The sequence below is a fragment of the Microcebus murinus genome, chromosome 21 (genome assembly GCF_040939455.1).
Source record: "Microcebus murinus isolate Inina chromosome 21, M.murinus_Inina_mat1.0, whole genome shotgun sequence".
Classification (NCBI taxonomy): Eukaryota; Metazoa; Chordata; class Mammalia; order Primates; family Cheirogaleidae; genus Microcebus; species Microcebus murinus.
Genome location: NC_134124.1, coordinates 31,636,298 through 31,663,322, shown reverse-complemented (window position 1 = coordinate 31,663,322; position 27,025 = coordinate 31,636,298). Strand labels below are relative to the sequence as shown.

Genomic DNA, 27,025 nt, shown 5'->3' with positions numbered 1-27,025 from the left:
GCCTGGGGCCTCCCAGCTTGTTTGAGGCTAGGATTACAGGTGTGAGCCATCTAGCCCAGCTCTCCCCACTCCCCCAACGCCCCACCCCCGCCTTTTTTTTTTTTAAGTTAATTGATTATTACTACATTGTGGTACTTTGTGAGACTATTAATCTTAAAATAGTCATGCCAAAAAACCAGTCAGTTAATATGATTTGGAAGCCTACAATAACATTTCCAGTTTCTTATATGTAAAAGATGACTTTACTGCCTACTATAGTCATTATAGTAAAAAATAGATATCCTCTCATTTTGTTGTGTATGTGGTAAAAGAAGGTATTTCAACCATGAACTGCCCTGGAAATATTTGTAACTGGAAAGTGATATTCTAATTTTTTTGTTTTGTTTTTCATGGGCATTTCTAATACCATGCTTATTCAATTTTTAAACCATTTAGTTTTGTGAAAGATATGTTTTCTCTTATAGGGTTTTTTTTTGGAATAATCATAGCATTTATTGACCTTAGTATATGTAAGGCGTATGCATTGCATCATTTAACTCTTACAGTAGTACTAGAAGCAGCTACATATCAACATTGGCTTCTCACACATTTTCTTACATTATTCACCTAAATGTTAGAAAACATGGCTTTTAGATACATCACCAATATATTAGCAGGTTATAAACCAAATACATATAACTAGAAAATTGTAAAAGGAATTTATTTTATCCTCTAAACTGTATTACTAGAAGAATCACATTTGGAATTATGTGTTAATTCAACCCCAAGGGAAGGAGAAAATCAATCTTGTGTTCCTCCATATTTTAACTGACATGATTTCTTAAGGTATAGGTTTTTCAACTTGTGCTTTGCCTACCTGTTTGGCATGTAACTGGATTAACAAGTTAATAGTAAAAGATGACATACATATGGATTTAAATGTGATGTGATAGTGGGTTTTGATTCTGTGCTTTTCTAACCTAAATAAGGTACTTGAGACGGGGCACGGTGGCTCACGCCTGTAATCCTACCACTCTGGGAGGCCAAGGCGGGCAAATTGCTCGAGGTCAGGAGTTCAAAACCAGCCTGAGCAAGAGCGAGACCCTATCTCTATATAAATAAAAAAAGAAATTAATTGGCCAACTAATATATATAGAAAAAAAATTAGCTGGGCATGGTGGCACTTGCCCATAGTCCCAGCTATTTGGGAGGCTGAGGCAGCAGGATTGCTTGAGCCCGGGAGTTTGAGGTTGCTGTGAGCTAGGCTTACGCCATAGCACTCACTCTAGCCTGGGCAACAAAGGAAGACTAGGTCTCAAAAAAAAAAAAAAAAACCAAAAACAAAAAATTTAGCCGGGCATGGTGGTGCATACCTGTAGTCCCAGCTACTGGGGAGGCTGAGGCAGTGGGATTGCTTGAGCCCAGGAGTCTGAGGAGGTTGCTGTGAGCTAGGCTGATGCCACGGCATTCTAGCCCAGGCAACAGAGTGAGACTCTGTCTCAAAAAAGAGTAAAACATATTAGCCAAGAACTTGACACCTATCTGAAATTTACCAGTGTATGTGCCCATTTTAGAATTTTGTTCCTAAAAATAACCTATAATGTTTTGAATATTTTCAGCATTTTCCCTAAAGAACAATTAAATCCTAATATGGGATAGGATCTCTGGGCTGAAATCTGTGTGGAACCAATAGCAGTTAAATAGCTCTTCAGTACTTCACCACCACTTCCTTACCAACACTTAATAATACCAAGCTTAACACACCTTGTTAGAAATTAACATTCTGTTCTTATGACTAGATATCTTCTGCTGTTTGATCATTTGAAAAGGTGACTGGACATGCAGATTTGTCCTTTTGCATTCATAATCTATCTGGTAAGGAAGATAATTTTTTTTTCTTTGAGACAGTCTCCTCTGTTGCCTGAGCTAGCGTGCCATGGAGTTAGCCTAGCTCACAGCAGCCTCAAACTCCTGAGCTCAAGTGATCCTCCTGCCTTGAGTGCCTCACCACCATGCTTAGCTAATTTTTTTTGTTTCTATTTTTAGTTGCTTGGCTAATTTTTTTCTATTTTTAGTAGAGACGGGTGGGGGGGGTTGTTTTTGCTCTTGCTCAGGCTGGTCTTGAATTCCTGACCTTAAGCAATCCTCCGGCTGCAGCCTCCTCAGAGTGCTAAGATTATAGGCATTGTTGGCCAAGGAAGATAATTCGTGATAGCACTCTGTCCTTGTGGTAGTTTGGCATAGTTTATTACATGTCGGGAACTAATGTCAATTCTCAAAAGACCAGTTGAGACAGGGAATAAGCTATTAATTTTTTGAAGGCCATATGTACAGATCATGAGAGATTGTAAGAATTCTCACAGTCTGGTAGTGTATATTTGCCATCATCAAAGTGCTTATTTATATTTATGGGATGTTTCTCTTTTTAAATGTATATTTTGGTTTTTTTCCTTTTCATCTTGACAACGAGTGTTCTCAAAAAAAGGAATAAGAAATGTGTAGGTTGTGTGCAATAAGTAGGTTGCTGGAGCACTGGTGACCTACTTTTTAATTATCCCTTGCCAGAAGCAATAAAGCTGTCAATATAGGTACTTGCTTGATTTCTTAGGAAAGTGGTATTTTTCTTATCTCATGGAACTATCAGGTGGGCCTGTGGCTGTCCTTTATTTTTTATTTTATTTATTTTTTTAAGAGATAGAGTTACCCAGGCTGGCTTGGAACTCCTGAGCTCAAGCAATCCCTCCACCTTAGCCTCCCGAGTAGCTGGGACTACAGGTGCTCAGCATTTGATATAATTTAAAAAAAGATAAATGAGAAATTTAGTATACTGTTAATAGTTTTGTTTAGGATTTTTTTTAACTGTTTGATGGTTTTAGGCAAGTAGCATGCCCAAAAAGACTTTTAAAGAAGCTGTGGAAGGTTTTTATTTTTCTTCATCATTTTAGTGACAATTATACTTTATATCTGAACAGTGATTTTTCTTTCTCTGTGAATCTTAAGCATTAACAAAGCTTTTAGCTTTGTAGTTTGCTCCCCGAATAACATTTTTATATTTGAATGTATATTTTGACACCTATGGTTGTTTGACACTAGACCCTGAAAGAAAACTTGCAGGTTATGTTTTTTCCTAATGTATTTTGAATTCTGGAAGATAAAGGTTTTTAGTTTAATAAATCTCGCCTTGTACAAATTTTCCTATTCCAGAACTTACTTAATGTGGCAGTAGGGATTTCCACCCTTCCCTAGGAAATGTAGAATTAAGCATAGGACAATTCATTTTGGTTGTATAATATCAGAAGGATTCCTTTGTTTTATCTATTGTCCCCTGAAAAGTGTCCTAATAACGTGTCTTTTCAGCAGACTGGGACATTCTGAAGGCATCTCTTTGGCTTTGAGATCAGTAAATCTGTTCCTGTTGTTTTCTTTGAGTGTGTTTGTGTAAGCAAACACTTGGCGTAAATTTCCTCTGTAACTATTAGTAGTATTGCTGCTTGCTTCTATGAAGGAGATTTGGGGGGAGGGGGCTTCCATGGGCAAGGAGGTGATCTGTATGTAACATTTTGCATGAATTTCTTAAAGTGGAAATTCATAGAGATTCATGAATAAATGGAAAGCAAAACTTACTGATACCACAATCTTTTTACATAGGCGTATATTATTGTATGGTATCTGTAAGTGGCCTACCATTCATTAGAAGAGTGTATTCTTATTTAAGATGGTCTGTTGCAAGCCCCCCAACAAAATTGAGGAAATGTAGTCAGTTTCTTCTGCCTCTGTTGATTCTTGGTTATTTTAAGGATGGCAATTTGGGTTTGAAATATAAAAACAAACAATTTCTCTAAATGAAGATAATTAGATTTATTCCTTCCTCATATTTAAAATCATATAATTTTAGTAAATGTGTAAATTCTAAAATGAAGAAATGTCTAGAATCCTTTCTCATTGAATACTATGTCCCTGGTTTTCTGATGATATACATGAATCATGTGAAATATGAATTCTTACAAAATAAAGTAGGATTTTAGAATTAATTTTCCTTAAATTTTACATAAAAACTGTCATATATGTTTTGTTGCCAGGCATTTTATAATCCATGTATCTTCAGTATTAAATTATCTATCATAATGGTTAAGATCCCAGAGGATAGAAATAGACTTTCTAGAATGGAATCCTGTCCAGTCACTTATTAACATTTTGACCTTAGGTAAATTTCCAATCTCTCTGCCTCATTTACTTATTGTGAAGTGGTATACACAATAAAAAAAAAAAAAAAAAACCTACTATAGGAAGATTAAGGATAAAATGAGCCAATACATGATTACCATATTTCTGGCATATAGGATTAACATTTCTGACAAATAGCCCTCAGTAAATGTTAGCGGTAGTTCTATGAAAACTGACTTAGTTGAAATTTAATTCAGAAAATTAGAATTTTGTAATTTATATTGTTACCATATTGATTTTTCCCCCCAGCCTTGGGAACAAATGGTAAAACACTATCTTGTAACTATGTAAAGATTATGGCCAATAAATGTAAGGTCATCACATTGTATTATAGAATTGAGTGTCATAACACAAAGGAATCAATTGGCCAAAGCCAGTATTTCTCAAATTTCATTTAGATCAGGCTATAGTAGAATCTTCTGGATCTTTACAGTATATAATTTTTAATAGTGCCCCAAATCTTACTCTTAAAGATTATTGTCTAGTATCTGTAAGGTGGGGTACTGGACAACAAATTTCCTATATTATATTTTATTTTATTTTTATTTTTTGAGACAGAGTCTCACTCTGTTGCCTGTGCCGTGGCATCAGCCTGGCTCACAGCAACCTCAAACTCCTGGGCTCAAGCAATCCTCCTGCCTCTCAGCCTCCCGAGTAGCTGGGACTATAGGCATGTGCCACCATGTCCAGCTAATTTTTTCTATGTATTTTTAGTTGGCCAATTAATTTCTTTCTATTTTTTTGGTAGAGATGGGGTCTCGCTGTTGCTCAGGCTGGTTTGAATTCCTAACCTTGAGCAATCCTCCTGCCTTGGCCTCCCAGAGTGCTAGGATTACTGGCGTGAGTTACCACGCCCAGCCCCTATGTTTTAAAAACACAGGCTGGGGCCGGGCGAGGTGGCTCACACCTGTAATCCTAGCACTTTGGGAGGCCGAGGTGGAAAGAAAGGTCAGGAGTTCAAAACCAGCCTGAGCAAGAGTGAGACCCCGTCTCTACTATAAATAGAAAGAAATTAATTGGCCAACTAAAAATACATAGAAATTAGCCAGGCATGGTGGCACATATGCCTATAGTCCCAGCTACTCGGGAGGCTGAGGCAGGAGGATCGCTTGAGCCCAGGAGCTTGAGGTTGCTGTGAGCTAGGCTGATGCCATGGCACTCTAGCCCAGGCAACAGAGTGAGACTCTGTCTGGAAAAAAAAACACAGAAATATAGGCCGGGTATGGTGGCTCACGCCTATAATCCTAGCACTCTGGGAGACCCGAGGCAGGCAGTTGAGCTCAAGAGTTCAAGACCAGCCTGAGCAAGGGTGAGACCCTGTCTCTACTAAAAAAAAAAATAGAAATTAGCTGGACAACTAAAAATACATATATATAAATTTATCCGGGCATGGTGGTGCATTCCTGTAGTCCAGCTTACCTGGGAGGCTGAGGCAGGAAGATCTCTTGAGCCCAGGAGTTTGAGGTCCCCCTGTGAGCTAGGCTGATGCCATGGCACTCTAGCCCGGGCAACAGAGTGAGACTCTGTCTCAAAAAAAAAAAACAAAACCAAAAACCCCTCCAGAAATCTGTATTTTTAAAATGATACCTAGGTGATTTTCATCTTCTACTAGATTTAGGCTACCTTAGCCTTACTTACAGACATATCTTAAGAAGCTCTTGTCCATTCTGCACACTGCCACTAAGTAAGCTTTATAATTTTCAGTAGACTGTGCCACTCTCCTGCTGAGAATATAAGTAGTGCCCCCATTGCCTAATCACTTCAGGCCTAATCTCTTATCCTAGTGTGCAAGGCCCTCAATTTCCTCAGCCTTACTCTTTTTCTTAGTTCCCAACTATATAGAGTTATGCCTCTTTGCCTTTGGGTAGGCTGTTTTTGTTTTTAGTATTCCCCATGGTTAAACATAGGGAATAGGGTTTTAGCATTCTTTCTGTTAATCTATACTTTTTATATAATTTTTTTTGGCCTATCTCATTCTTAACGTATTTAAATTTCCCTGCTAGATTGAGCTCCTTCAGAGCAATAATTTTATCATCTTCACATACACTCCTATTCCCTGGTGTAGAGAAGGTACTCAGTAAATGTTTTATTAAAGGGACTGGGGAAACTAAGATCCAGAGAAGTTAATGGCTTTTCCAAAGTCATATAGCCCAGTTTAGTGAGAAAACGCTAAGTTCCAAACCCAAAAGACACTGCCTGTTAGAATGTTTGTTCCTGAGTAGACTTACTTTCAACATTATTAACAGCTAATTTTATTAGCCAGATATACAAAAGAAACTTTAATATACTTAATGAACAAAGAAAAAGATTTCTTTGTTTTTCCTGGTTCCCCCCCACACACACACAGAGTCTTGTTTTGTTGCCCAAGCTAGAGTGAGTGCCATGGCATCAGTCTAGCTCACAGCAACCTCAAACTCCTGGGCTCAAGCAATTCTCCTGCCTCAGCCTCCCGAGTAGCTGGGACTACAGGCATGCGCCACCATGCCCGGCTAATTTTTTCTACATATATTAGTTGGCCAATTAATTTCTTTTTATTTTTAGCAGAGACAGGGTCTCGCTCTTGCTCAGGCTGGCCTTGAACTCCTGACCTCAAGCAATCCGCCCGCCTCAGCCTCCCAGAGTGCTAGGATTACAGGCGTGAGCCACCACGCCCAGCCTTTCCTTGGTTTTTTTTTTTTGAGACAAAGTCTCACTGTCTCACCCGGGCTAGAGTCTTGTGGCATTAGTGTAGCTCACAGCAACTTCAGACTCCTGGGCTCACGCTATCCTCCTGCCTCAGCCTCCAGAATAGCTGGGACTACAGGCATGCGCCACCATGCCTAGCTAATTTTTTCTATATATTTTTAGCTGGCCAACTAATTTCTTTCTATTTTTAGTAGAGACAGGGGTCTTGCTCTTGCTCAGGCTGGTTTTGGACTCCTGACTTTGAGCGAGCCTCCCACCTCGGCCTCCCAGAGTGCTAGGATTACAGGCGTGAGCCACTGTGCCCAGCCAGAAAAAGATTTCTTTTTAAGGAGGAACTTTACCCTTAGATTACTTGAAGTGATTATAGGCCAATTTTATTATAGTTAAATCTTTATAGAAACAAAGATTTTCAAGCCCTAGGTGATGACCTATTTATTGAAGCAAAGTTGGTCCAAATGTTTCCCATTCCCTGGGGCACATGGTAAGTATTTAATAAATGAAAAGGAAAGCTTACCAGACTAGGAATTAAAAGGACCTGGGCCGTCTCTAAGCATCCTATCTTACACATTTTTAGAAAATACACAAATAAAACTTTTAAGGGGAAAAGGTGAGTTGCACAAAGAAGATGTGTTGCCCAGTAAGTATTATTGACTGAATGCATTGTTTAGGGTAAATGAAATTTATGGCTAGTTCTTAATTTGCATTTCTAAAATCAATAAATATATGTTTTTAATTCACAGCATTCCCATGGTTTGGCATGGACATTGGGGGAACTCTAGTAAAGCTCTCATATTTTGAGCCTATTGATATCACAGCAGAGGAAGAACAAGAAGAAGTTGAGAGCTTAAAAAGTATTCGGAAATATTTGACTTCTAACGTAGCATATGGATCCACTGGCATTCGGGATGTACACCTTGAACTTAAGGATTTAACACTTTTTGGCCGAAGAGGGAACTTGCACTTTATCAGATTTCCAACCCAGGACCTACCTACTTTTATCCAAATGGGAAGAGATAAAAACTTCTCAACATTACAAACGGTGCTATGTGCTACAGGAGGTGGTGCTTACAAGTTTGAAAAGGATTTTCGCACAGTAAGTATCTGTTACTCAAAACCAAAAATTGACAGCCATTCTGTTCAAGTTTTTAAATATACAGATAGCTTTCCATCTAGCATGGAGGGAAGTCTTCATTTGGGGTATTTTAAACATCTTTATGGGATGACTAAAAATTGCCCAGGTTTGGGCATGTTGTTGCATATAATATTTGGTAAAACCTGCTAAGTTTAGGACTATGCTACAAAAAGAGGGGAATTTCTTTTCTTTTCTTTTTGAGACAGTTGCTTTGTTGCCCAGACCAGAAGACTGTGGTCTGAGCCTAGCTCACAGCAGCCTCAAACTCCTGGGTTCGAGTGATCCTCCCACCTCAACCTCCTAAGTAACTGGGACTACAGGCATGCACCACCACACCCGGCTAAGTTCTTTCTATTTTTAGTAGAGACTGAGATCTCCTTCCTGCTCAGCTGGTCTCCTAACTTAAGCCATCTTTCCGCCTGGGCCTCCCAGAGTGCTAGGATTACAGTGGTGAGCCACCACTTGTGGCCTAAAAGGGGGATTTCAGTGAATTTGGTGGTGTATAAAGCCAGATATGAATTGACTTTGAACTGTTTTTCCTGGTAGTGTCCTATGTTTGCATCATTTTTTTTTTTTTTTTTTTTTTTTGAGACAGAGTCTCGCTTTCTTGCCTAGGCTAGAGTGAGTGCCGTGGCGTCAGCCTAGCTCACAGCAACCTCAAACTCCTGGGCTCCAGTGATCCTTCTGCCTCAGCCTCCCGGGTAGCTGGGACTACAGGCATGCGCCACCATGCCCGGCTAATTTTTTATATATATATCAGTTGGCCAATTAATTTCTTTCTATTTATAGTAGAGACGGGGTCTCGCTCTTGCTCAGGCTGGTTTTGAACTCCTGACCTTGAGCAATCCGCCCGACTCGGCCTCCCAAGAGCTAGGATTACAGGCGTGAGCCACAGCGCCCGGCCTGCATCATTTTATTTTATTCGATTGTGAGAGAGAAGGGGGAGGAGAGAATCCTCCTACCTTAGCCTCCCCAGAAGCTGGGACGACAGGCATGTGCCACCAGGCCCACTTGATTATTATTTATATGGTCATTTTTTCCAGGGCTGTCTCCTTCCCAAAGGAGCCAGTGTCTTTTGGTTACTAGATAGCTAATGGAAATCCCTGTTATCCCTTTTTTTCTGGTTTTAAACCACCAACCCTACCATGTTCCTGTCTCAAAAGGGATGATTTGAATATGGAAAGAGGACTGTGAGTATTGGTTTCAATTATGTTCTTTTAGGGGTTTGCCAAGCGTCTGGTCTTTCCCATTAGAATAAAGATTCAAAGTTGGTATTTGAGGCTACTAAAATTTATTTTCCTTGAAAATGCAGATGTTTACATTCTGAAAGTCATTTAAGAAAATGCTGTTAATAGAATATAAGTAATCACTTATATGGTTCACATAAGTGAGCTCTTTATAATTTGGGGTAGTTTAAAGATACAATTTTTGGCCGGGCGCGGTGGCTCACGCCTGTAATCCTAGCTCTGGGAGGCCGAGGCGGGTGGATTGCTCGAGGTCAGGAGTTCGAAACCAGCCTGAGCAAGAGCAAGACCCCGTCTCTACTATAAATAGAAAGAAATTAATTGGCCAACTAATACATATAGAAAAAAAAAAAAGCCGGGCATGGTGGCACATGCCTGTAGTCCCAGCTACTTGGGAGGCTGAGGCAGGAGGATTGCTTGAGCCCAGGAGTTTGAGGTTGCTGTGAGCTAGGCTGACGCCACGGCACTCACTCTAGCCTGGGCAACAAAGTGAGACTCTGTCTCAAAAAAAAAATAAATAAATAAAGATACAATTTTTATTTGAATGTTATTTTGATGTATACTGCTGCTTTGTATTCTAGTAATCTGAACATAAATTTCATGAATTTGAGAATAGTTTGAACATGTGACTACCAGTTTTCTTGCCTGGAAACCAGCTTTCACCTGGCTGTAGAAGATATTGTTATCCAAATATGCTTCTAATTTTTTAAAATATCTTAACAATATTCTCTAATGACAAAGTTCTATAAATTTTTTTGTCAATAGTCATTTATTAGGCAAATATTTGAGCATCTAGCACATGTCAGGTATTGTGCTAAACACTGGAAGAACACAGCTGGGATTAAGACACAGACTTAGGTCTCAAAGAGTATGGTATTCTAGATCACACAGATAAATTATAAGTAAAGTACAGTGCATTATAATGAATACTATTGCAATGACAAAAAGGTACCATAGGAACACAGTGGTACCTGACAACTCATAGAGAATTGAAGAGCTTCCTAGAGGAAGTGATATCTTAAACTGAGATCTTTTATAAGAAATATTTTATAATATACCCTTTACTAACGTGAAAATTTAATAATTTCAAACAAAGTATAATATGAAGCCAGGATATTAAGATGTTTACATATCAGTAGGTTGATTTACTGGTATGCTCATACTCAGAGGATATAATGAAATACTTAGATGTTCACACCTATGCATAGATTCATGAATAGCAAAGCTATAAATGCCAGATGGATATATGGTATATTTTATTGAAAAATTAGATACTGTTAGTGGTATTGCTGCTCATGCCACACAACACTTAGTAAAATTCTAAACAGTAAAAAGCACAGTATTCCCCTGAGTTTTATGGTGGTTGAATTTCTAACAAATTTAGTATGTACTAAAACCATATGAAGAGTACTTTGTATTTATAGACAGAGGTAGATGAGATACTTTATTCTTAGATAGGCTCAGATAATTATAAACAAATTTTCCCACTGCCACTACAAAAATGTCTGGCAGAACACTAAAAGATAATGCAGAAATGGGATAATTGTGTGTTTTGCAGAACTGTCTCACCCATTACAGATGTCTGGCATCTCAAGTCCCTGCCCACTAAATATCATTTTGATCCTTCCCTCCTCCCTGTTGTTTGAAAGCCAAAATGTCCCCGGGCATGATAGCACCCTCACTGAGAACCAGTGAACTAAATGCAATCTGTAAGAGATTTTGACATGAACAAAACAAGTAAAAGTGTAGGGATTATACGTGAAAATTATGTAGTACAGTTGAGTCAAGTATTTTGAATACTGTCCTTTTTCTTAATTTAAATTTTTTTTCAACAGATTGGAAACCTCCACTTGCACAAACTGGATGAACTTGACTGCCTTGTAAAGGGCTTGCTGTACATAGATTCTGTCAGTTTCAATGGACAAGCAGAGTGCTATTATTTTGCTAATGCCTCAGAACCTGAGCGATGCCAAAAGATGCCTTTTAACCTAGACGATCCCTATCCACTGCTGGTAGTGAATATTGGCTCGGGAGTCAGTATTTTAGCAGTCCATTCCAAAGACAACTATAAACGAGTGACTGGGACAAGGTAGTAACCTTTGGCCTTATTGCAGCATTCACATTGTTTTATACATAGAAGTTATGAAATTAATATATAAATGTTAATTTCCAAGGAAAATAACATGGATTTGTACAGTAGCTAAAAATGTAGGTGTGTGTTAAAATGTTGCAGATATCTTTTTATAAGATATGTATATAAAGACTCAAAATTATTAAATATTTACTATTGATCAGTATCAGTTAGCATCAAAATTTTCATAGTTATAAGAGTGAGTTTTTATCTAATCTAGAAAGATTCTTTTTTTTTTTTTCCTAGACTCTTCCACCTGGAGTAAGTATCTAGAAAGATTCCAACAACAGGCGGAGCGCAGTAGCTTATACCTGTAATCCTAGCACTCTGGGAGGCCGAGGAGGGAGAATTGCTCAAGCTCAGGAGTTCGAGACCAGCCTCAGCAAGAGTGAAACCTCGGCCGGGCGCGGTGGCTCATGCCTTTAATCCTAGCACTCTGGGAGGCCGAGGTGGGCGGATTGCTCGAGGTCAGGAGTTCGAAACCAGCCTGAGCAAGAGCGAGACCCCCATCTCTACTACAAATAGAAATTAGTTGGCCAACTAATATATATAGAAAAAATTAGCCGGGCATGGTGGCACATGCCTGTACTCCCAGCTACTTGGGAGGCTGAGGCAGAAGGATTGCATGAGCCCAGGAGATTGAGGTTGCTGTGAGCTAGGCTAACGCCACGGCACTCACTCTAGCCTAGGCAACAAAGTGAGACTCTGTCTCAAAAAAAAAATAAAACAAACTGTAGTATCTGTTTATAATTTGTTTTTTAATTTTCTAAAGCATTTTTCTTCTTTCCCTATTATTATACTTTTTGAGACAGTCTTACTCCATAGCCCCAGGTAGAGTGCAGTGGTATCATCATAGCTCACTGCAACAAACTTCTGGGCTCAAGCAATACTCCTGCCTCAGCCTTCCAAGAGGCTGGGACTATAGGTGCCACCACTCCCAGCTAATTTTTTCTATTTTTGGTAGAGATGAGGTCTTTCACTTATTAATGGATATATTTAAGCCTAAAGCTTGCCATGTGCTGAATAGATCCGGACTTAATCTGCAGATTAGGTAATATTGTAATTGGGAAATATTGTAATTCTCACTGGATGAATTTAATGTGAACTCCTAAGGTAATAACATTAATGTTCCCAAATAGCGCATAAAATTTTCTGTAGTAACTAAAATGAATGTGAAAAGATTTAAAACTTTTCTTTGTGATTCTTTTACATACCTTATAAACTTTTAAGGTGAGGTGGAGACTTCTGTTTAATTAATAAGGAAGAAAGATTTTGGGATACTTTAGATAGATTTGTAAAATCATTTAAATTTTAATTTAAAATAGTACTTTATTTTTATAGTGGTTTAAAAGTCCACCTCCATTGTAACTCTATGCCAAAGAATTATACACAAGTATTACCTATTTCAGTTAACTCTTAGGAGAGAGCCTTTAGTGATTCAGGGATAGAATCTGTTAGCAATTTAGGTGAGACTAGTGAGCAAATGTTTTGGGGTGGTTTTTGTTTGTTTGTTTTGTTATTTTTTGAGACAGAGTCTCACTGTGTTGTCCTGGCTAGAGTGTCATGGCATGTCAGCATAGCTCACAGCAACCTCAAACTCCTGGGCTCAAGCAATCCTACTGCCTCAGCTTCCTGAGTAGCTGGGACTTACAGGCATGCGCCACCATGCCTGGCTAATTTTTTTTTATATATTTTCACTTGGCCAATTAATTTTTTTCTATTTTTTAGTAGAGAACGGGGGTCTTGCTCTTACTCAGGCTGGTCTCAGAACTCCTGAGCTCAAACTATCTCCCGCCTCAGCCTCCCAGAGTGCTAGGGTTACAGGCATGAGCCACCTTGCCTGGCCTAAGCAAAGGTTTTGAGTGTAGGAATTGGAACAATATAATTTCATTTTATGAACATATCCAAATGAAGAATAGAGCCAGGTAAATTTCTGTCATTAACAAGTTGAACAACTGGATATAAGTTTTCTCATATTTATGTCTAGGTCATGTTAAATAGTAATGCATCACACCGAATTCATTTCAGCTATGTCAGGCCAAGTGACTAAACCTTTCACAAAATCATTTCCTGGAAGCTATTTAAAATTACAGATTTTCTCATTTTAATTCATATGGTACTAATTTTTAACATTTATTCCTTTTAATGCACATACAAATGTATTTTTAGCAACTACAAAGTGTAAGGTATTGGGTGAAGGCTTTGGAAGGTATTTAAAAGGTCGCTCCTGTCCTCATGGTTCCATCAAGTGATTTTTTTCCTTTGGTGTATTCTTTGATCTGACAAGTTTGATTTTACCAAGGAGTTTTTCTTGCCTTTTTTCATTATGTGATTATTTTAGCACTTAGCAGTAGTATTATGTTTTTTGTGTGTGTTTATTGAATAAATGAATGATCTACCCTTTTACTTTGGAGAAAATACAGTTTATAAATGCACCTTAGCAAGTTTCTTTCTTTTCTTTAGCCTTGGAGGGGGTACCTTTCTGGGTTTATGCAGTTTATTGACTGGCTGTGAAAGTTTTGAAGAGGCTCTTGAAATGGCATCCAAAGGTGACAGCACCCAAGCTGACAAGCTGGTCCGTGATATTTATGGAGGAGATTATGAAAGATTTGGTCTGCCAGGTTGGGCTGTAGCATCTAGGTAAGTTTAACATTTATGTTATTGAATTTGTGTAATTCAAATTATTTAGTTTTTGGAGAGCAATCTATCACAAAGTTGTCAGGGTGTTTTCTCTTACCCACTTTAGGTTCTGAGTTTTGACCATTGACATATTTTAAAAATTAAATATACATTAAGAAGTTTACGCTGAGTGTACTCTAAGAAACCACTTATAGTCATCCTTGAGTATTCTTCCAGTGTTTCTCTGTGCAAATACAAATGTATAGCCTTATTATCCTCCCCTTTTTTATGTGAAATTCCAGCAATAAGAAATGGTATCCTCCCCTTTTCTTATACAAAAGGTAACATACTATTATGTAGCACACTATACTCCAAAATAGCCATATATCCTAGAAATTTTTCCATAGTTGTTGTCATGTACTCATTTTGTACATGCCTAGGCTTAACTGTAGGATAAATTCTTAAAAGTACTACTGCTAATGCATGTTTGCAATACTGTAAAGTATGCCTTCCAGAGGGAGTGGTTATTACTATTTTTCACCCTTTCCAGCAAAAGATTAAAGTGCCTGTTTCCCTTTTTTTTTTTTTTCTTTTCTTTTTTTTTTTTTTTTTTTGAGACAGAGTCTCGCTTTGTTGCCCAGGCTAGAGTGAGTGCTTAGGCTGGTCTCGAACTCCTGACCTCAAGCGATCTGCCCGACTTGGCCTCCCAGAGTGCTAGGAGTATAGACGTGAGCCACCGAGCCCGGCCCTTGAGACTAAATTTTTACCATAATTCTTTAAAAGCTACTACTTTGTCCTTTTGTTGATTTTTGTTTGTTTTGATCTTATCTCTGTTTTTCACTCTTTTTTTTTGAGACAGAGTTTCGAACTCCTGACCTCAAGCAATCTGCCCGCCTTGGCCTCCCAGAGTGCTGGGATTACAGGCGTGAGCCACCAAGCCTGGCCTGTGTTTTCGCTCTTGATGCTACTAATTTTATTGAAAATATCCAGGTTATAGATAACATCTGCTAATACATGAAATGTTGCCTGTTATCAGTGTATTTGACTTTTGTTTGTTTTCATTTCTCTGTAGTTTCGGGAATATGATTTATAAGGAGAAGCGAGAGTCTGTTAGTAAAGAAGATCTGGCAAGAGCTACTTTAGTTACTATCACCAATAACATTGGTTCTGTGGCACGAATGTGTGCTGTTAATGAGGTAAAAAAATTTAATTGTGTGAAAATGTGAATTGGAGTTTTATGTATATCTAGCAGGACTTCTTCATTTTCCTTAAGGAGGCCTCTAAGACTGAGATCTATTCCAAAAGCAGCAGATAATTCAAATTGAAATAGGATAGGACAAAAGATATTTACAATTTAAATTTATACAGAAACTTTTTCAGAAATACATAACCTAAATTTCTTGAGGATGTAAAAGAAAGTTCTTTCTAAGCATAAAACATTTTGAGGCAACTAATTAATAATGAAAGCTTTTTTTTTACTGTGAATATTGCGTTTAGTGAAATACTTGGGAGTTTTCTTACTGCCCTCGGCTTCTTTACAGTGCTGCCTTGTTGCATATGGATCAAGCAGCATTGTACAGGGCTATGAAGGCATTGAGACTTGTTCTTCATGTGAAATTTGAGTGATGTGTACTGCTTGCTCTAAGAAAAGTGTGAAAAGCAATACTGCACTGCTAGATTGGCCACATAGTTGGGATATAATTCCACCATCATATACTAGAGATATTTGCCCATTTAATTTTTATAAAAATCAAATCTTTAAATGGATTGGGAAGTTTGCTTTTTTGAGACAGAGTCTTGCTTTGTTTCCCAGACTAGAGTGAGTGCCTTGGCATCAGCCTGGCTCACAGCAACCTCAAACTCCTGGGCTCAAGCGATCCTTCTGCCTCAGCCTCCCGAGTAACTGGGACTACAGGCATGCGCCACCATGCCCGGCTAATTTTTTCTATATATATTAGTTGGCCAATTAATTTCTTTCTATTTATAGTAGGGGGGGGGTCTCGAACTCCTGACCTCGAGCAATCACCCACTTTGGCCTCCCAGAGTGTTAGGATTACAGGCGTGAGCCACTGCGCACAGCTGGGAAGTTTGCTTTTTGAAGAAATCCTTCATTTGTTTATTCACTCATTTCCTCATTGTGCAAATATTTATAGAGTGCCATGTGCCAGGCATTGTTCTAGGCACTTGGGATATAAAGAAAACAAAGATCCCTGACAAGTAAATTGTTTAGTATGTATTAGGTGGTAAGTACTGTATTTTTTTTGTGTGTGTGAGACAGAGTCTCACTCTGTTGCCCAGGCTAGACTGAGTGCCGTGGTGTCAGCCTAGCTTACAGCAACCTCAAACTCCTGGGCTCAAGCGATCCTACTGCCTCAGCCTCCTGAGTAGCTGGGACTACAGGCATGCACCACCATGCCCGGCTAGTTTTTTCTATATATATTAGTTGGCCAATTAATTTCTTTCTATTTATAGTAGAGACGGGGTCTCGCTCTTGCTCAGGCTGGTTTTGAACTCCTGACCTCGAGCAATCTGCCCCCCTCAGCCTCCCAGAGTGCTAAGATTATGAGCGTGAGCCACCACCACACCCGGCCTATCTCTTAACTTTTTAAATAATTTAACCTTGGTGTAATAAATTGGTTGATGAAACCACTAGTAGGCCTTTTTTAACCTAGATTTTGGGAATATTTTTCTTTGGGGGCTTATAAGAATAGATTTCCTGGAGATGCAAACATTAGTTCCCTCAAATAAAATTTCCTTGTCATAGAGGCACCTAAGAAACCCAATTAGTGCATGTGGAATCTTAGCAGAGAGAGAATGACTTGATGGATCAGTCTTGGAACAGCGATTGTTATGATCCAAGAGGTTGAATATACATGCTAGTACCTCATTCAGTGTTACTCTCCAAAAAAGAGTCCACAGTTGCTTGTCATCGTTGAACATGCATTGCAATATATGAGTATGTTTACTGCTTATTTTACCCTAAACATATTTTAAAATACTTTTCCTTGGTTTGATTCCTTTAATCTCATCAGTAATGTGTCTCCAAATTACTTTGTTAGATGGATTATTTATTGGTTGTTTTCTAAAACAAGTCTCACCTATAATAATTTACTAGGGTCATTGTAATAGACTATTTTTTGGAGGAGTTTTGGGTTCACAGTAAAATTGAGTGGAAAGTACAGAGAGTTTCCATATTACACAAATATACACACCCACAGCCCTCCCCTGTGGAATGTCAGCATTCCAAAACAGAGTGGTTTCTATGTTACAGTCCATGAACCTACCTTGACACAACATTGTCACCTTTGACAAATGTGTAATGATGTGTCCAGAACTAATTTTTATTTTTTTTTTGAGACAGAGTCTCGCTTTGTTGCCCAGACGAGAGTGAGTACTGTGGCGTCAGCCTAGCTCACAGCAACCTCAAACTCCTGGGCTCAAGCGATCCTGCTGCCTCAGCCTCCCAAGTAGGCATGCGCCACCACACCCGGCTAATTTTTTCTGTATATGTTAGTTGGCCAATTAATGTCTTTTTATTTATAGTAGAGACGGGGTCTCAGTCTTGCTCAGGCTGGTTTCAAACTCCTGACCTTGAGCAGTCTGCCAGCCTCTGCCTTCCAGAGTGTTAGGATTACAGGCGTGAGCCACCACGCCCGGCCCAGAACTAATTTTTAAATATTCAGGATAATGAAGCTATGTGCCAGGAATGTAGTAGGCACTGATAAAAGGTAGTTGTTTACATTTTAAAATAAAGATTTTATGAACCTTTAGTATTGTAAAATCTGTTTAATAATTCTTTTTACAAGTTACTTCTTTCTTTTCTTTTAGAAAATAAACAGAGTTGTCTTTGTGGGAAACTTTTTACGTGTTAATACTCTCTCAATGAAACTTCTGGCATATGCACTGGATTATTGGTCAAAAGGTCAACTGAAAGCATTGTTTCTAGAACATGAGGTATGATAGAAAAATAATGTTTCATTGATTTTAATAGCATGCTCTTATTTGCAAATTTTATATTGCTCTTTGTATTTATAATTATAAAACTACCAATTATTTACTTAAGTAGAATATTGATTTCTTCATTTCACTTTCAGTTGGGGGTAGAGAATTGCTATAACCTGGTAGGCACCACATTAAGATTAGGATTTTACAGTTTTTCTGACCAATACATGAGATCTAGAGCTCCTCAGATACTTGGGGTGCTTGCGTACTTACTGGATATATTGTTTTGTTTTGTTAAATTGTTTCTTTGGGTTTTTCAGCCTGACACTGCAAACATTAAATGTGAACAATACAAAAATATATAATTTAGCAGTGAAAATTCTCCTTAATACTACTACCACAGTCCCATCCCCACCTCCAAAAAGTAGGCTCTGTTGGCATTTAGAATTTATTCTTTAAGATTTTTTCCTGTTTATTTACTACATCAAGTTAAATTTCTATCTGAGTAATTATTGGTCGACATAATGTTTTAGATTAAGTATATTTAACTTGAATTTTGTTTATAAATGGAGTCAAATAGTTATATAATTACAAATTAATAATACATTCAAAATAAATTTGTTCTACTCTTAAAAGCTTCATGTGTCATTGTCACTGCTCTCACTGTGCAGATCAGAATGGTGTGAACTTGTGAAGCTCCACAAGGGCAGCATGCAGTGAGAGCATTAGGCAGAGCCACAAGAAGTTAGTTTATTGAGTAAAGGCTGGAAGGTGTAGAATTGCTCTTACAGTCCTGGTAGCTTTAGTGTCTAAAAGTAACACTTTAAAAATACATATTTCGAAGCTATGTGTATATGTAAAGAGAATGAAATACAATTTTAGAAAATGTTTTATAATATCAAGGAAATTGGTAGATTTCTAAATATTATTGTGCAAATAGATTATACATAAACGTATTCTTATGTGGTTAATATTGTATGCTAATTTAAAAGCTACACTATGTTAACAGTACTTTAAAATTACACAGGGATACTTTGGAGCCGTTGGTGCACTTCTTGGACTGCCAAATTTCAGCTAAAGCATCAGGTCTCTCTCTGCTAATAAATGTCATCCAAGGTGAACTGAAACCAGAGGCGTTATCACTGCATTGTTTGTCACTGGGAACCAAAGGATAAAAGAGTACCATAAGCTGCTGAATGTTGCCATAGTAAGAGAAAACTCAGTAATGTGAAGTATTTCTATTTGAAATGCTTTGCCTTTTGTATATAACCAGTGTTAAATTCTTAAATGCAATACAGCCTCTGATTACTGAGCTTCCTCTCCAAAAAGATTTTCTTTTTATTTTACGTAGCCATTGTAGTACTGTATACTCAAACAAAAATCTCTCAGAAATGTTTAGCTTATCAAAATAATTGATTCTGAATATTTGTCATGTCTTTTTGTGTGTTTTGATTACTAATGAGCGGATAGTATCATACCCTGCATCAAAAATTATTGAAATGGCAATCAAAGATGATTATTTTTATGTGATTTTAGAATTGTTAAGGCAATTATTAATTATTGTAGTTTCTTTAAACATACCCCCTGCCAAAAAGCATGTTTATGTGATTTTTCCCCAGATGTGTACCTTTTCTCAAATGCCATAATTTAATTGAAATACTATTGTTAACTTTTAGCCTGAATTTTAAAATGAATTCTGGAAAATGCACATATTTAGTGAAATTGCACTTTCTGTGTTTGATGAGTTAATACATGTTTAAAATGTTTAGTAGTATATAAAATTGGCGGTATAATTACTTAATCCAGGAGGTCTGTTCTGATGGAATATGCTTTGAGTGCACTGATGAGTGTTCTGGGTTCTCTATAGCACATTTATCTCCAGCCCAAACGTACTTGTTCGTTTCTTTTTATTAGATCTGAACCATTAAAACTACACATTTTATTCTATTATGAACAATAGCAACAAAGTCACATTTATTTTAAATGAATGTTATAGAAATCTAAAATATGAATTTGAAAATTTTGTGAGAGTCTGAGGCAATATTGCAGAATTATAAAAGGATCAGTGTTTCATACATTCTGATAATAAAAGCATTATAGTTCCAAAATTTGTAAATCCTTTTGCCTGGGAATTTATTCTCTATTTTGAATTCATATTTTATAATGTTAAAAAAGTTTTTCAGGTTTTTATGTTGGCATTAACACTGGAAGTCCAACAGTTCAATGAAGTTGTTAAAGTCTGTTGCTTTTGGGTTAGTAAGTAGAAAGACTTGAGGAGGACGATGAGAAATTCATCTCTATAAATTACCAATAAGTCTGGATATACTTTGAAGAGCTTAAAATTGTTTATATTACACAAAGGAAATATTATGTGTTTTACAAACCATAATTTTGCTCAATAGCAGTTTTCAGTTAGACTATCAAGAGTTGCTTGAAAAAGGCATTATTCCATGTAGTTTTCACTTTTTGTGCTGAAGTGTTTATAGTTTTCTTTACATATAAAGACATGAACATATAAGTAATGAGTATTTAGGGGGAAAGCATGTAATGCTAATTTTTTAGACTATTTGGAACTGTGAATTCAAGTCAGTTCAGTTTGTTTTTAAAGTTTCTGATTTGGGCATTTGTATAGATAGGAGTCTTACTGAATGATAGTAATTATAAGTTTTATACCTGTAGCAAACTGTACGTCAGCAGCTATGGGTTTAGGGCAGTCTTTCTTTAAGAAAAAATGGAATGATCAAAAGTCTCTTTTAATTTGATCACTGTACTTTGCTTAATATGGAAATATGATTCATATATTTTGTCCTTTAAAAGTCAGATTGCCTACTAAAATGCATGTAAAGTGAAGAACTATCTTGCCACTGTTGTTCTGAGCTTTTCCCATTCGTAATCTAGAATTTCTGGAGTAATAAGAACACAGAATTGTGATATGAAGGTTGTAATGCCTCAGAACTCTATGTTCTTGAACAGTGCTGTCTAATAGAAATGTGAACCACATGTAATTTTACACTTTTTATTAAGCACATTAAAAAGTAACAGCAAACAGGTGAAATTCATCTTAATTATGTATTTTTATTTAACCCAATATAATCCAGTATGTTATTTCAACTTGCAATCAGTACAAAAGCTTATTTAGAAGGTGTTTTACCCTATTCCCCTCTTTGATCCTCAGTCTTGAAAACCAGCATATATTTTATACTTACAGTACATCACAATTTGAACTAATCACGTTTCAAATGCTCCATAGCCACATATGGGTACTGGCTGCTGTACTAAACAGCACAGTTCCAGAACTACCTCTTTAAAATGAATACTATCATGTGTCCATGAAAACTTTCTGAACATGGCCTCTGTAAAGAACATTTCAGAGGAAAAAATATAGGAACCTTAATTTTTTTGAATACAGAGAGGGATAAGAAAGTTTATTTGGGCTAGTTTATTTTATACAGATAGGCCGTATTTCTGACCATTCCAAAAATATAGTGGCATCTTACCATCTCATTATAGTGTATATCATTTTTCCAGTAATACTGATATTAACAAAATTGCCCAAGACATATATCCTGACAGTTCTCAACAGTCTCCAAAATGCATACTTCCTTTGCTGAAGGAAATTATTTCATTGACTTAATTTCTAAAATTGTGATTTCAACTTTGAACAGCCAATTTTTTAAAAAATATACCGGCCAATTTTAAGCTAAAGGATTAAAAAGAGACTCTTTCATTGTTCTGTACGCACAAAAGAATCTTTATAATTTCTGGGCTTGGTTTTCGTTCTTATAACTCTGATAAGTTTTTCAAATGCAAAGAGCAGTGTCGACTTACCATGGGGCTTGGTAAAGAACACAAGCTCTAGAACATACCACCACCACTCCCCTACAAAAAGATTGCCTTTTAACTAGAGACTTGTAGATTTAATGGCTTTCTGTTCCATACCCAAACACTTCTCTCCAAAGACTAAGTATTAGTAGTAGACTAGCCGTATGATTTAACATGGCAATTCTTTGCTCAACTACTCTAAATAGGTGGGAAATTAGGTAGATTCTTGGGCTTAAGTCAGTTGCATTGCTAATAATATACATGATAATTGAAAGGCCTTCAAAGAGGTTTGGATTATTTGCCAAATATTAGACTCTAAAAATTCTTGAAGGTTTTTTTTTTTTTTTTTTTTGCCTTTGATTGTGTAAGTACCAGTTCTTATGTTACGTAGAGAGACTGTATCTGTAAACAGAATTATGCAGCTCAAAGTGAAAAGGTTTTCCTCTTTTTTCCAGTGGTTCTTGCCTTCAAAGAGTAGTCCATTACATCTTGCCTTGATTTTTAAGGTTGCATTCTAGGGTGGAAAGCTTAACCAGACAATAGTTTTCAAATGTTCTTTATAACCACTCTGTTTATTATAAGCAAAATTTTTTCATAGTTTGTTTAGCATCTTTTTTCTTTCTGTTGAGCACTTTATGCTTTTTAGTCTATTGCATTTAAGAATGTAGTTTAGAAATTCTCCCGTAAAGCCATGTAAAAACTGATAGAGGATAATTAAAATGGGTGGACATTATTTTGCATTTAACTTACTTTTGTGTGGTGTGTGTAAACAAAAAAGAAATATATTGCCTTTTTGTAATAATGACCTCAGTTTTAAAGTGATTTGCCATGAAATATCAATGATGTCCTATTTTGAAATTATGTTTATTCTAGTGTTCTAATACTGAAGGATTTCAGCCAACTTTGTTTCTAATCTGTGATGTGCTTTATATTATTGTCTGGTTTCACTATTTAAGAGAATAGTTGTCTCATATTTTCTACTGAGTGTAGCAATAATCAGTGAAGACCCAAAAAAAGTGAGTAATGTTTTTCTTGTTTAAAGTATTTGAATACCCCATTCAAAATAATGGGGTATGAAGTGAATCATCCTGGCTTTTCTGCCATACCTAAATTCTGAATAGTTCCACTTCAAAATGGAAATGTTTAATTATTTCCTTAAAGCAATCCCTATTTGCAGTATCCTGTATATTCAGTGGACAGAATGTCATAATCTGGTTGTATTGGAAATAGTGCTAGTCACTGGTCTTTATTTGAGGGAATTGGTTTGTTACAACAGGAAATGAGTCATTTATCAGAATCCTGAGAAAGACAGATGTTTTATTCGTGGCAGTATTTGGGATGACTAAAATAATTTTTTCAGATATTTAGTGTCATGTTTTAGAATTAACTATTAGTGCTTATATAATATTTTTATAATTATTACATAATTTTTATTGGTAAATATTAATAGGTACTAGATTTTGGATTCTCACCAAACCAGTAGAATGGTATTAGTTATTTTCTCATATTATGTTACTGCCTGTGAGATACATACATATGTATTAAAGGGTATATGTATGTGTGTTCTTTAATCTGTAAAGGTACCTGGGATTTTTACTGTGTTGATTTCAAAATTGTATGGGCATTATAACTTTATCATTGTACAAAAAGAAAACATCCCACTAAATTCATAGATGTTGGTGGAATACAGATGTTTCTTGACTTACAATGGGGTTATGTCCCAGTAAACCCATTGTTAATTTGAAAATATTGTAAGTCGAAAATGCACTTAATACACCTAACCTATCAAACATCATAGCTAACTCTAGCCTACATTAAACATGCTCAGAACACTTACATTAGCCTGCAGTTAGGCAGAATCATCTAACACAATGCCTAATTTGTATTAAAGGTGTTCATCTCATGTAAGAGGTATTATACCATGTATCATTAGTCTGGGTAGTATCAGAATACAAAATTCAAAGTATGGTTGCTAGTGAATGTGTATCACTTCTGCTGCATGGTAAAGTTGAAAAAGTCAAACCATTATAAGTCAGGAACCATCTGTATTAGATATATTTGGTATTTTTAGTGGCCTTTTTCTTTAAGCTCACTCTTATCATTGTTGAGTGGTTATAGATGTGGGATGAACCTCTCCTGGAATCATTTCTTTTGTCCAACACAAAATTTATAAAACAAAAGTTTAATACTCCCAGCTACTTGGGAGTCTGAAGTAGAAGGATCGCTTGAGCCCAGGACTTCAAGTCCAGCCTGGGAAATAAAGTAAGATGCCATCTCTAAAAAAAAAAAATAAACTTCAGTTAACTGCAAGTAAGTTGAAATATCATGCATTACACTCATGTCCACATGAGATATGTTTAAGACCTAAAATGCTTTTTTCCTTGTAATTGGAATGATCACATGGACATGTGTCTGGGATTCCTACATTACTATTTAAAATAAATAGCAGTGAGCTAATACTGGAATTTCAGGTACTACAGTTGGTGTTGAATGATGTGTTTGGGGGGGAGTTGTTTTTTTTGTTGTTGTTGTTGTTTTAAGAAAATCTAAAAATCTATTTATGTTTTAGCTCCAGTAGTCAAAAGGTCGGGTTATTTGTCTTTTAGATTTTCAGTCTTTGGCTGCAACTGCCACTAATTTTGTGTTTAAAAGAACTAATGAGGAATGTATTTTTCAAAGGAATTGAATGAGGTTAAAAATCAAGATTTTGAATTGTGTAAATGTGCCGCTAATTCTTTTTTCTCCAAGTTTCTACACAAAGCATTGATAAATATGCAACTAATTCAACTCGAGGATATTACTAAATTCTTTTGTTATTTCTAAACATCTTTCATACCTTGCAGTGCTTATTGTTCCAATAGCTTTCCAAAAAGACATTTCAGTTTTGTTATAATTTTTAAAATATACATAAGTAATGTAAAACAATTTGAGTTTATTTTAGCTTTATGTTGTATGTCTGAATTTCATCTGCATATCTGTCACAGATATGAAGCTATTTTGAAATTTGCCACTTTTCCCTGAGTGGCCCCTTGTTGTTTAATCTGCAACGTTTGGAAAGAAAACTTTATAGAACTAACACTGATATCCTGGTCTCCTTGTCCCAGATATAATTAATGTCATTAGGATGTAAGTGATGCTAAGGTGGTTTTATTATTTTTTTAATGCATTTTGTGCTTTTATTTGAACTACAGTCAAACTCTAACATAACTGAAGTTGAATGGCATTTGTCTTAATTCTGCCCAGTTATTGACCAAATCATACCTAGAAGATGTTTTTATGTCCCAATCTAGAGAATCCTCTAACTTGGGGGTTAATTTTACTTACACATACCATTTCAGTTTAAGTTGCCTTATTCTGTTGAATTATTCTTGTCAAATCTAAGTTTTATCATGTCTGCATTCTAACACTGAATCTGTGATGTAAAAATGTATGATGTTCTACAGATTTTATTCATAATAAACTAAGTTATATAAGCCTCTTGTAACCTGTAAAACATTTCTTGTAAATTGCCTAATTTATTTTTCATTTATGTACAGTTTCTTATGTAAATTTTAATATTTGTCTCAACCTGTTCTGTAAACATTCCCATATTTTCCTTAATGCTTATTTGCATGACAGAAACTCGGGTTTGCTTGTTTGTATTGTGTGGCCATTAAGCCAACTTCAGTATCTCTGCTCTCTTTTCTGTAGTTTAACTTTTCTAATTTTGTTCATATTCTAAATAAATGTTAGAATCATGCTTTTCATTTTCTACTCTTTAAATAAATTCTCCAAGTTGTTTACTGTGTGTATCTTTTTATTTCTTTATTTTCTATATTGTATGCCCACATTTCCACTCTGAATAAATGTAAGGTTCTGGTTTTAACTGAAATTAACTACAGTAGAATGTGAACTCCATGAGAGCAAGGACTTTGTGATTACAGTCTTGCTCACCTCTGTATCCCCGTAGCTGACACAGCCAAGGTGAATAAATAAATTCTTGTTGAATGAATTAATTGTAGAGAAAGTGTTCTCTATCTAGGTCTCCCTGCATAAAGGTAGGTGAAATTATAGTTTTTCCCCCCACCTTACCCTACCTAACATTAGAAAGTGTAAGTTTTAGTCTGAGACCTTCAGACTTTCATGAAATGTAAGACTTACCTTTTAAAAAAGCTTTGATCTTTCTTATAGGGATGAAGTTGTAAATTTGGCCACTGTTTTCAAATTATTTGCCTTGATTTAGACATACAGGAATGGTTCGAAACACGAACATGATTACCATGTTGACATGAAGTATATGTTCTTCCTGTTTAAAACGAATCCAAGAAGCAGGAACTAGGATGAAAAAAAATGTGAAATCTTGACTAAGGGAGAAACTTGTGGAAATACTAGATCTGGGGTGTAGATTAGTTCTCCAAACACGGAAGTACTGCTATTGCAAGCACTTGGAAGTAAACTACTGAAGAGCAGAAGTTCAAGAATACATGTTTAAGGGATGGGCGTGGTGGCTCACGCCTGTAATCATAGCACTCTGGGAGGCTAAGGAGAGAGGATCGCTCGAGATCAGGAGTTCAAAACCAGCCTGAGCAAGAGTGAGACCCCATCTCTACTAAAAATAGAAAGAAATTAATTGGCCAACTACAAATATATAGAAAAAATTAGCCAGACATAGTGGCACATGCCTGTAGTCCCAGCTGCTCGGGAGGCTGAGGCAGAATTGCTTGAGCCCAGGAGTTGTGCTGTGAGCAAGGCTGACAGCCACGGCACTTTAGCCCAGGCAAGAGAGTGAGACTGTGTCTCCAAAAAAAAGTGTTTGAGTGTAAATCCTTCATTCAAAATTAACATTCCAAGTGTGGGGGTGGGGGTTGAGTTGGATTCTATACATAACACAAGATGTCTTATCTATTGACATAATCCTGAAGTATAGTGTGTACTGAGCAAACATAGTGAATGTTTCTGCATCTAAAATCCATGCTAAAAGCTGTATAAATTCCTATTTTAAGATATTCCCGTGCTTCTTGTGTTGGGGGTGGTTTAAGCTTTGGGGTTTTTCCCTAAAATAAATCTGAGAAGCCTGACTTATCCCTGGGACTTTACATCCTTTCCATAAAATTGGTAATTTTTAATGTTACTTCTACCAGAGGTTAACAGTAGACCCCAAAAGTGTAGTTGACTGGATGTGTGGGTAAGTAGGTGCTCATCCCCAGCCTGGGCTTTAAAGGTAACCTTTACAGTTTCTGGAAACAGTAACAAGATTGCCAAAACCAG

The 27,025-nt window shown here is 36.6% G+C and overlaps 1 protein-coding gene across 1 annotated transcript in view; it reads left to right on the top strand.

Moving 5' to 3' along the window:
• PANK3 (pantothenate kinase 3) overlaps window positions 1–25,769 on the top strand; it is a 28,568-nt gene extending 2,799 nt beyond the window's left edge. The window contains exons 2-7 of the mRNA XM_012780969.3: window positions 7,629–7,981; window positions 11,100–11,353; window positions 13,859–14,035; window positions 15,087–15,210; window positions 17,843–17,968; window positions 18,984–25,769. Coding sequence (XP_012636423.1) covers window positions 7,629–7,981; window positions 11,100–11,353; window positions 13,859–14,035; window positions 15,087–15,210; window positions 17,843–17,968; window positions 18,984–19,034 — 1,085 coding nt within the window. The 3' untranslated portion in view covers window positions 19,035–25,769. The remainder of the gene's footprint in view (window positions 1–7,628; window positions 7,982–11,099; window positions 11,354–13,858; window positions 14,036–15,086; window positions 15,211–17,842; window positions 17,969–18,983) is intronic.
• The last annotated feature ends 1,256 nt before the right edge of the window (window positions 25,770–27,025 follow it).